This window comes from Curcuma longa, chromosome 10, assembly GCF_044706935.1.
Source record: "Curcuma longa cultivar G26 ecotype Majalengka, Jawa Barat chromosome 10, ITB_CL_G26_1.1, whole genome shotgun sequence".
Lineage (NCBI taxonomy): Eukaryota > Viridiplantae > Streptophyta > Magnoliopsida > Zingiberales > Zingiberaceae > Curcuma > Curcuma longa.
In genome coordinates, this window is record NC_133870.1 from 5,850,065 (window position 1) to 5,861,587 (window position 11,523).

The following is an 11,523-nucleotide window of genomic DNA, read 5'->3' on the forward strand; positions in this document are numbered from 1 at the left end:
AATGTCTGCAATCATGGAGAAACAGGATACTGGAGTAATAACAGCAATACCAACTATTTGCTTTCCTAATCATATAGAACAAAACCCAACTATTTGCTTTCCTAATCAAATAGAGCAAAACCAACTATTTGCTTTCCTAATCATATATGAGCAGCAGCAGAAGCAAATAGCAAACATAGTCATGATCAGCTAATTCACATGCAAATTTAAACATTTAGAACAACAGTGTAAGAAACAAAAGAAAGGGATGCTTCCCAGTTCATGTATGGTTAGAATTGCTGCTACCAGGTGACCATCTCCGGATAGCAGATGTTATAAAGTTCCTCCTGGCAAAATAACTGATCCGACTCTTCCATGGCAACGATCTGGAATAACTCCTTGATGGCAAAAGACAAAAAGCTCCAACATGACCAATCAAGTGCTCATTATTCTCAAGAACTCCATTCTCGCCGATGGATTCTTGATGTTCAGCTGATCCTGTGACATCCAAATTAACTGCCAGCATTCCATCTCTGCATTGCATCAACCAGTCTGCACATCTTGATGTCACTCCATGACACTTCTTCACTTTCACTTTCACCAACTTTGGGCAACCCTCTGCAAGGGCTTCCATTCCCTGATCAGACACAGGACATCCTTTGATGCACAGCTTCCTCAAAGCCATGCACTTGGAGGCAATACAAATGATCTCAGGATCCCCAAAGGTCTCGCTGCTGCAAAGGGCCAGGCGCTCCAGCTTTGGGCAATCGCTTGCTATAAGCCCCATGCTTCGGGCTGTTGGATTCACCCCAATAAGCACCAATTCTTGGAGGTTGGGGCACTGCCTTGCTACAACTATTAGACCTTCATCGCCAATCCGATTGGTCTTCCATCCATCGATATGGATCTTGCGGAGGAGACGGCAGCGTTCGGCAATTGCAGCAAGGCCAGCATCCGTGCATTCTGGGGTCTTTACAAGATGAAGGATCTCAAGATCAGCACACGAGGAAAGAGCGGCAAGGCCACGATCACTGACCTGAAGCTTCTCCAGATGAATCTCAACAATTCCAGGAACCTTATCTGCAATATTTTCAAGTAGCCTGTCCCAATCCCCGGAGCACCGGATAAGTTTTAGGGTTTTTAGGTTGGAGGATCCAGCGATCAGAGAAGTAAAGCACTGGCCATTGTAAAGTTCTTTCAGACATATTGATTGGAGGGAGGCGGCGCCAATGATGGATTCCACCATGGCGGACGCGTCGGGAAGGCCCCGCAGCCGCTTGATGGACAACTCCTCCAGCATAGGGCAGCGCTTGACTACTGCGTCAACGCCTGCATAGCCGAACGTGCAAGACCCCACGGAGAGCTTGCGGAGGCCGGGGCAGTGCTCGGCGACCGCAGCCATGCCGCCATCAGTAACAGCGCGGCAGGCGCGGATCTTGAGCCGAGCGAGGCTACGGCATCGTGCGGCGATGAGCACCAGAGCCTCGTCGCCGATGCTCTCGCTATGGCGGTCGCATTTTAGGGCGAGCTTGGTAACGGCGTCAAATCGAGCAAATATGGACGGCGCGGCCACCAGGAGAACGGCCCTCGCGTCAAGAGAGAGGCGACGGCGGCTCTGGCCCTCGACCGCGAGCCACCTCCGGCACACCAGGGAGCACTTCTTCCGGTCGGCAGAGCTCAGGAAATGGAAGACGAAGGCAAGGCAGTCGTCGGGTAAATCATCTGTGTGATCCCTCGACGGAACGGCAGATTCTCCCTCAGTGATGGCCGCCGGATGCGGGGTCGCCGGGACGGAACCTACGAAGGAGGAAAAGCAGGACGCGGATTGGCCCATGCAGGGCTGCCGGAGCGGAGAGAGGAGGAGGCGGCGGCGGCGGCGGTGGCGTCGGCCGGATCTGGAGGCCTCTTCTTTCACCTTTCTGCGGTTAAATGGGCTTCTCCTTTCACCTTATGGACTTGCAACGGGTCTTGTTGGATCAAATATGTTCCATCTTCAAACCCGATCCACTAAGCAACGGATAGCTCGCTGCTCCCCTTCCCTTGCTTCTCCAGCGTCCGCAGTCCCACCACGCGCTCGCAGTGGCAGATGGCCTCCGCCGCCCTGGCGCTCCTTCTCCCACGGGGCGTCCCTGCGCTGCGCGCGTCCTCAGCGTCCCTCCCCCGCCGCTGCGCCTTGGGGATCCTCGCGGCGGTGGAGCCCCTATCGCCGCCTGCAGCTGCATCGGCAGGCGAGGGCGCGCCGGCCTCGTCCGCTGGCGGCCCCAAGGCCACGCCTCCCTTGAAGGCCCTTCACGGAACTCCGTGGAAGCTGCATCCCGATTACAGGCGGTGGAAGGATGCGGAAGAGGAGATCCTGAGGGACATCGAACCCATCAGGATGCTCACCAAGCACATTCTCCACTCCGATAGGTACTTTTCGTCCAAAAATCCAATTTTTGTGGGATCAAATGAGGGATTAGGACTTATATGAGCACTGTTAGGCTACATTTGATGTTAGCCAGTCAGTATCAGCTGAATCACAACGGGAAGCCAAAGAAATCATAGGATCGTGGCTTGGCTTGCTATCACTGTGTTTACTGTGTCTTTGAACCTAATTTTCTTGTTCTTTGAGCTTAACAACATGAGATGATGGTATGATCCTCATTGATTAAAGGAAATAGAGATGGAATAGCTATGGAGGTAGGGGAGGTGAGAGTTGTTTCTTCTAGACTCTTCTCACAGCTCTAAATTATCATATTTCAGTTAAAATAATATGTAGACCTAGAAAAGGTTACAGATTACAATGAATAGCACAATTAGGTTCTTTGTTTTAGAATAATAATGACCACAGCACAGCAGTATCAGATCTAGTATGCAAGTGGTAAATTAATCCGTTTGCGATAAGATATTGATCAATTGGAGTTCCATTAGATTTACAATCTAACATTCGTTGTTTATACAACAGATCTAGCATACACTTTCTTTGTGAGAGAAATATACCATATGAAGATCGAGCAACTTCAATCACAAGGAGTGTTTCAATTACCTATAATAAATGTTTATTCATTCTGTTATCAACACTATTCTGAGCAGGGGTATCAACACAAGCAGTTTGATGTAAGTTCCTATGAGTTTTCAAATACTCTTAAAATTCCCTATTTGTGAATTTTGTTTCATTATCAAAACTTAGAATCTTTATATTGGAAGCAAACTGACTATCAAGTATCTAGAATTTCTTGAAACAACACAAACACCTTATCTTTATATCTCAATAAATTAATCCAGATCACCTTATTAAAGAAACAAAGAGGCGATAAGCCACTTGTGTCCAAAAACAAAAGCAATATAACAAACACCCCAAACATCTATATCCATAATATGAAAGTGTATTGTTTTAGTTTCTAGAAATAGGACAAACACTTCTAAATGCTTAGCAAATTAGCAAGCATCACATATTAATATGTTTTTGTTGCAGTCTTTATGAAAGAAATTTTTTAGCCCTGAAACTAAGAAAGATTAATGATCGAGCCTATCATCGTAGAAATTGCCACTCTTTTGGAGACCTCCATCAAATAAGGCAATCATTGCTTTGGAATTTATAGATTGTTTTATATTATCCACATAATTAAAGGCACTGTGCTTTCAACTGAAGTTAATCGTCTCCCCTATATGTAACTTCTGAAGAATGTAATGAGAGGGAAAAAAAAATTTTCAGTTAACGTGCTTTAGTAATAGAGCTAATGGACTAAAGATTAGTTGGAAAGCTAAAAACATGCAAGACAAGAAAATTGAAAGCATGAAGTTGTTATCACCTTCGATAGATACAGAAAAATGTCATCAACAATGCAAACTTTTTCTCTATGTAAATAAGGAAAATATGAAACAAAAGAATTTGATGAACCTTTTTATGGTCAGATGCATCTTAATCTATGATCTAGAGGGAGATTGAAGGACTTCTATAAGTGAATGATGATGGGCCTCATTAAGGCTCTGATATCCTATTGATTTAAGGGAAATAGAGATAGAATAGCCATGGAGGAATAAGGAAGGGGGAGAATTTCTTTTGGAAGACTCCTCACAGCCCTAAATTATGATATTTAAGTTTAGTAATAAGTATTACAATTAGGTCCTTAGCAAAATAGTAAATTCCATCCAAGTCCTATTAGTTCAATGATAAGATTTTAATGAGAGTTCATGGTTAATATTTCACATGTGCAATTCAAATCAATCTTGTGGGCAGGAAGTTTCACAAGGGAGATGGGTTTTAGTTGTTCAGTTGATGAAGAAGGAATCCTTTCATGGAACTTGATTATTGTACTGCTTATGGCTTATCTGAGCAAGAGCATCATTTGTACTTTATCAATACAATGTAGAATGAGATAGATAGGGTACAATTATTTTGTTCACTGACTATTCTGGTTGATTAATCCCATAATATGAATTTTGTCATAGAATTTTTAAGGATTTCCATACTTTATTTACTCACAAAATTGACCAAGTTGATAAATATCATTCATGATTTTTTTTAAAAATTACATGTACTTTCAGGATTCAAAGAGGATAAACTGTAAACAGTAAAAGGAGGACTAGCCTTTGTGTAATGGCAAATGTTATTATAACATTAATATTAGTTGTCATAAATTTGTTTTAGGTGGTGGTGGGTTTCCACACCGACGCCTACAGTCTTGTGCAATTATCTTATAAAACTTTTACACTAGAAAATTGTGGCCTGCAGATACATTGATGGTGAGCGTTTGAGTGCCAAAGATGAAAAAGAAGTCATAGGAAAACTTCTCAGATACCATCCTCGTTCGGAAGATAAGATTGGTCGGGGCCTTGATTATATAATGGTTAGTAGAACCTACTGATACTGCTCTTATTAATCGATTGCCATGAGGCACAAAGGCTACTCACTGTTTTTGCAGGGAAAATTACACTGCCATACATTAAGAAAATTATCACCTTGTGCAGGAAAAACATAGTTCACAATGGAAGAAGCTTCTATTCAAATTTGTTTCGTAAACAATAAAACAAGCAGAAATAATGTCAAGATGGAAGTCCTAGAGTTTGATATTTCAATGGAATATTATTGTTTATGACCAGTTGATGTCAACATGTTATTAAATCCATGACAACATTGACTAAAATTGTTTTGTAAAGGTTGATCGGCATCCCCAATTCAAACACTCAAGATGCCTCTTTGTCGTGCGAACTGATGGTGGCTGGATAGACTTCTCGTATCAGAAGTGTCTTAGAGCTTACATCCGAGACAAGTACCCACTGCATGCAGAAAGGTTCATTGGTGAGCATTTGAAACGCAACTGAACTGAAGCTTCATTAACTGGAGCCATCTGGTTTTGTACATCATCTATGAAGATCTGGCCAGTCTTTCTTATCCATGAAATAGCAGTCTGAGTGACGCTGAGTTCGCGGATGAACAGAAGCCGGTTTTCAGTTAGTGTGCGTTGAACCCTTGAGGTTCTTGTGATACAATAAGAGTACAGGATTTTGTGTAGTCTCATTTTTTATCATATTATATGGGAAGAGTCTTGACTATAAACCTGTAGAATGTAATGCCACTTTTTTTTTTTTTAATTGAATGCAAACTATTGTGGAAAGTTAATTGTCAAAAAAAAAAAGTTGTTGAATTTGAGAAAGTTATTGATGCTCATCTCTGATAACATCAAGGTCATGCAATGTGTTTGGTTCATGGAGTGAATGAACTAAAAATTGAGTTTCTTCAACAAAAGGTGGAATTCTGCCATCCTAACGGCCCACACGGTTGGTCTCATGATCATCTGTGATGAAGGTAAATCAAGAAATTGTAGTTGACCATGACGGAGAAGGGCATTGCCTCGGTTTCGTCGAGATTCGACCCTTTGCCCATTTCAACAAGTTTATCTCGTCGTAACTAACTCAACTATATCTCAAAGACAAAAATTGAGTTTCAGTAGATGTCAACTTGTAGCCCAACAGAAATTCAAATTGGGTTTTACAGCAAAATGTCATTCAAGGAGGCAAGGAATCATGGAAGAAGTAGGGTATGACATGATATATCAACATGAATGAGGGCATATTGAAGGGTTTCCCTCATCATCAAGGTTCTAAGACTCAACATCGAAGATGTCTTGTCGATTATAATTTCCTTCTTACTACTTAAGAGAGACCTATATTTCTTTTCTCTTCCTAACTTTAGTTTGAAGATCAAGGTGCTCCAATGTTACCTTTACCTCCATGGTGATCTTTATTAACACCAACCTCGCTTAATCCATATTTTCCCTTCTTCAACTTAGTCTCTCTATGCACATCATGGGGCCAATGATCTCTTTTATTGCAAACTTTCTTCAAAACATTGCTAAATGTGCATCCAATTTTAATGTGCACAATCTTAAAATATTTTTGTAGTCATATTCTACTAAAACATTTTTGAACAAAAATCAAAAGAGTGTCCCATATTTATCAAATCGTCAGATGGATATTTCTTTTAAAAAAATTTTCAAAAGGACACCTTACTTTTCAAAAATACCCTTACTTTCAGTAATATTGTAGTAGTTACTGAACAGTTACGTGTAAAATTGATTATTTTATTTTAATCAAAATTACTATACACAAAATACTATTATATCAAGATAATCTCTATCAATTTGGTTAAAATTGTTTAGATTTTATCAAAATCATTTTAAGTTAGACAAAATACTTTAAAGCAATTGTAAAAGATACTAAGTAGCTACTACATAGTTATAGTTAATCATTAAATCTTAAATCCTAAAATCTTGAATCTTAAATTCTAAATCCTGAATACTATAATATCACATTACTCTTTATCAACTTGGTCAAAATTATTTAAATTTTACTAAAATCACTTTAAAACAGTTGCAGAAACTATTAAGTAGATGTTACACAGTTATAAATAAATCCTAAATTATAAATCCTAAACCCTAGAGTTATGTAGTGATGGTGATAAATTAACACCTCACTTTGATACGAAAGAACCCGCATTTTATCTCGTAGTAAAATAGGAGGAAGGACAAGGGTAAGGGATGTGATGATGGATCGATCTCCAATAATAAATACTTTGAGGGGATCAACTTTCAATAACCAAAATAATTTAATTATTAAATTATATCACTTTATTACCTTCTAAAAGATTATAATAATTCTATATATAATCATACAATAATACCAAATAATATAAAAATTATTAATAAGTGTAATAACTTATTCTAATATTTTAAAATAATAAATAATAATAAATTTAATTATTAATCTAAATTAATAATAATTTAATGACCTAATCTAAATTAATAATAAATTAAAGGGGTTCGTTGAAAATACCTATTTGGGGATCGTATCACCGTTCTTTAAAAGCGTCCACGCCGGACGGGCCTCCTATCATTAACCTTTCCCTTCTTGGCCACCCGGCGACGGCGCGGCGGCGGCGGCTGAAGCATCACATCTCGTGTCCATAATCCACCGCCGGTGTTGAAGACCTCCGATCATCCTTCTCGAGTCTTCGGCGTTGCGACAGGTTTACTTTTAGCACATAACCCTAACTTTTTCCTCTGGTATCCTAGCATTACCTCCGGCTTCTCGGCTTCTCACATGCCAAAATCCCGTCAGCCGAACTTCCCTTCTCCTGCTTTTGCTTCTCCCCCGTCAGCCGAACTTCCCTTCTCCTCCTGTCGCTTCTACTCGTTTGGGCTGCTTGCGTTTTCTAGACACTTTGAGGACTGATGCCAGCCTCTGTGGTTTTCTATTTCAGACTAGTAACCTTGTCTAGTTGCATATTGAATGAATGACATTGGTGAAGAGGAAAGTTGGAGCAAATCAGTGGATAACATTTAAACATGCTATGTTACTGTTAGAGTGCCTTTGTTAGCTGGGTTAGCTTCTTAGATGTGTTTACAATTATCTATTGCATATGGTAAGATTTTGTCTCACCCAGATTTTTTTTTTTCAAGTTGCTTGCAGAGCTTGATCTTTATAAACATGGTTGAGCTTCTTTTTGAAGACATCTTTACTTTGATAAGAATCGACCCAGATGGTAAAAAGTTTGATAAAGGTACGCTACATGATCTATGTTTATAATAGATGTTGTGCATCTTATGACTTGTGAGATTTATGTTTTGATGAAACTAGTGGTAGAATTGATTTGTTATTTGTACTTTAAACTGTGAGAAAAAAAATATTTGTTATGCTAAATATTTGCATCATGAACAGAAGGTGGTGTTTTGTGCAGTGAGTTTGTTTCATTCTTCTGTTATATAATGATTTTTCTGTTGATAATTGTGATTATTTGTCAGAATCTCTGTGTATTAAGATCAGAATTATATAGCTATTACATCTGCATTTTATTTAATTTTATAAGTTCAGTCCTGATCAAAAGCTTCCAGGCGAAATGGAGTGTGAGTTTTGTTTTGTTTCAAGCATTGTCAAAGCTTCTTTAACAGGCTGTGCCTATTTCCTAAGTCTTAAAGCTTGGTCTGGTAACTTCCATATAATACTGCTCTTTTGTGCCTAGAATTCAATTTCTACCTACTAGATTCCTTCACACCTTTTGAAGGTTCCAGAGGCACCCTTTTTTAGGGGGTTCAGGTTGGAGATTTTTGGGTTGGGTTGGATTCAGGTTGACCTGAATTTAGGGTTTAGGGGGTTTTTTGGGAGTTATATCAAATTTTGTTTTGAAAATTAAGATGTTTTATATACATCAATAGTAATAGGTTAGTATGACAATGATGAAACATTGAGATAGAAATGAAGAATTATCCGAGAAAATAGCAAAAAAGTCTTTTTTTAATCAGGTCGGTTGGGTTATCCGGGTTCGGGTTTAGGATTTTCGGATCGGGTTCGAGTTAGATTTTTTTATGACATCCTTGCTTCGACCCGACCCATCCGAATTGACACTCCTATACTTTTTTACCAGTCCATCCCTACTTATCTCTCAAAATTTATAATTTTCAATTTCAAGTATATAATTTAGCAATCAATACTTTTTTTTGGAAATGTGATCAAATGATGATTGATTAGTTAGTGTATTGGTTATATATATAAATGCACTTTTGGCATACTAGCATATGCCTAATTGAACTAATACTCCTATTTTCATCATTATCATTAAGCTACGTATTATCTTCAGGTTTAATATAATGGTTTCTGCATGTTATTTACTTCCAACTTGCTAGCAAGCTTGTAACCATGCTTCATTGCAAGTGAGAGGTTTATCCAATTGTAGTTTTTTATGTGGCTTCTCTTTCATTATTTAGCATATAAAGGACAATCCGGTGAAGCTCCCACCCATTGTACGCAGTCTTAGTTTTGCAAGAGGTTATTTTCGAGATTCGAATCCGTGACCTCTAGGTTACACAGTAGCAATTTTACCATTACGTCAAAGCTCTCCTTCTTTAGTATATGCTTGAAATTATTTTACTTGATCATTAAGTTGCAGGAAAACATTATACAAGTGCCTGGTTATGAACTATTAGTTAATCAATTCATAAGGCACCTTCTAATAGTAGATTTAAAAAATAGCTCCACTTAATTTTTGTTATAGCATGGTATCTGTGAAACTTATATCAAATGGCTCAATTTTTTTCTTTTTATATCAAGTGCATTATGTTCAGCAATAGTGGTATTTTACTTTAACATGAAGAAACTTTTGTTGTAGTTTCTCGGATAGAAGCACGCAGCGAGCAGTTTGATATGTTCATGCATCTAGATGTGAACACTGAAATTTATCCACTCCATGTTGGAGATAAGTTCACAATGGTTTTATCTCCAACACTCAATCTGGATGGAACTCCTGACACTGGTTACTTCTTGCAGGTATTAGTATGACTGTCAGTTTTATCTGTTTGAACCTTTTAAATTTTATCGAGAAGGTGATTAGGCATTGGACTGCCTTTGATAGGCTTGTGCTCGATGATCGATCGAATGTGTTTATTTACTTATTTTGAGTTAATATCTCAAATCATATTGAAGTTATCATTTATGCGACAGTTTTGTTCTCTATATTTTTTCTTAAGAATTATTGGTTTATTCTCAGGGTAACAGAAAATCACTTGCCGACAAGTTTGAGTATGTGATGCACGGGAAGCTATACAAAATCTCGGAGGAAGCTTCTGGCGGACAGAATGTTAAAGTGTATGTTTTTCCCTTCCTAAAAGAGAATTGTCTCTCTGTTTCTTCATTATGCTTTTTACGTCCTCCCATAATCGTGTTCCGATGCTCACACAATTAAAATGCAAATATTTACCAAAGAGTGGATATTAATAAGTTCATTAGCGGTCAAGTTATGCACAAAATTTTTCTATTTCCATGGTGATTTTTTGGGTCATCACCGTGAGAAATCATGACAAGGTTAAACTCCTCCTGACATTTGCTATTATACAAATTTGAACCACCCTTTTTGAATCTAGCTCACTTACCACTAGACTAAGGAACCATTGAATCAAGTTATGCACAAAATTTTTCTAGTTCCATGGTAATTTTTTGGGTCATGACCATGCGGCATCATGACAAGGCTAAAATCCTCCCGACATTTGCTATTTTACAAATTCGAACCACTCTTTTTGAATGTAGCTCGCTTACCACTAGACTAAGAAACCATTGAATCAAGTTATGCACTAAATTTTTCTAGTTCTATAGTGATTTTTTGGGTCTTGACCGTGAGGCATCATGACAAGGTTAAACTCCTCTCGACATTTGCTATGATACAAATTCGAACCACCCTTTCTGAATCTAGCTCGCTTACCACTAGACTAAGCAACCATTGAATCAAGTTATGCACTAAATTTTTCTAGTTCCATGGTGATTGTTTGGATCTTGACCGTGAGGCGTCATGACAACGCTAAACTCCTCCCGACATTTGCTATGATACAAATTCGAACCACCCTTTCTGAATCTAGCTCGCTTACCACTAGACTAAGTAACCATTGACAAATTCAGGGTGCTTTGATACGGTTCTCACTGCTTTCTTTTCCCTTTTCATTTCTTCAGAGAAATATATGCTTCGTTCGGAGGACTGCTTATGATGCTCAAGGGCGACCCATCGAATGCTGCTCAATTCGAGTTGGATCAGAGACTCTTTCTTCTGATAAGAAAAGTGTAATCTGTATGTTCCTCAGATAGAACGAACTACTCTTCATCTTGAGGCTAGATGATGACTTGGCTTTTCAGAACATGAAAAAGAAGTTATGGAGACTTTAATCTCTTCTTTGAATTCTGCATTATCTGAACTTGGAGACTCTGTTTCCTTATTATTATGACTCAAAAGTATGTAGCGAGTTTAATTGGTTATATTCAGATATTATGAAATCTACAATAATCTTGTTTTATCTTTGCTTGATTATATGGAATTTTATTTCATCAACTTGTCTGTGAAACAAAATGGAGATTCAATTAAAGTAGCTAAAATAAAAAAAAAATATCTCCTTTCTTGTTGTACGGTTCTGATGCGATTTCTTTCGCGTTTTAATTATTAAATTATTATTTTAATCATATTATCATCTTTAATTATGTAAAATCAATATAATATAGATAATGATATTATTGTAGTAATTAATAATC

At 38.3% G+C, this 11,523-nt stretch overlaps 3 protein-coding genes across 4 annotated transcripts; 2 read left to right on the top strand and 1 right to left on the bottom strand.

The window, feature by feature from the left end:
- Positions 1 to 161: 161 nt before the first annotated feature.
- Positions 162 to 1,858, bottom strand: LOC141835951 (F-box protein At1g47056-like). The gene has a single exon (XM_074723360.1). The coding sequence runs from the start codon at positions 1,811 to 1,813 to the stop codon at positions 260 to 262; it is 1,554 nt and encodes a 517-aa protein (XP_074579461.1). The 5' UTR covers positions 1,814 to 1,858; the 3' UTR covers positions 162 to 259.
- A 79-nt stretch (positions 1,859 to 1,937) lies between these two features.
- On the top strand, positions 1,938 to 5,570 carry LOC141835952 (protein DCL, chloroplastic-like). The gene is made up of 3 exons (XM_074723361.1): positions 1,938 to 2,388; positions 4,694 to 4,808; positions 5,119 to 5,570. Exons 1-3 carry the CDS (start codon positions 2,066 to 2,068, stop codon positions 5,281 to 5,283), a joined length of 603 nt encoding a protein of 200 aa, XP_074579462.1. The 5' UTR covers positions 1,938 to 2,065; the 3' UTR covers positions 5,284 to 5,570.
- Positions 5,571 to 7,342: 1,772 nt separating this feature from the next.
- LOC141836492 (DNA-directed RNA polymerases II, IV and V subunit 8B-like) lies at positions 7,343 to 11,291 on the top strand. Of its 2 annotated transcripts, none has more exons than XM_074723997.1 (5): positions 7,343 to 7,486; positions 7,920 to 8,020; positions 9,623 to 9,780; positions 10,001 to 10,098; positions 10,954 to 11,291. In XM_074723997.1, the coding sequence occupies exons 2-5, from the start codon at positions 7,948 to 7,950 to the stop codon at positions 11,063 to 11,065; spliced, it is 441 nt and encodes a 146-aa protein (XP_074580098.1). In that variant the 5' UTR covers positions 7,343 to 7,486; positions 7,920 to 7,947; the 3' UTR covers positions 11,066 to 11,291. The 2 variants fall into 2 exon arrangements, with proteins under 2 accessions (XP_074580098.1, XP_074580099.1); XM_074723998.1 differs by having other exon boundaries at positions 7,350 to 7,486; positions 7,930 to 8,020.
- The last annotated feature ends 232 nt before the right edge of the window (positions 11,292 to 11,523 follow it).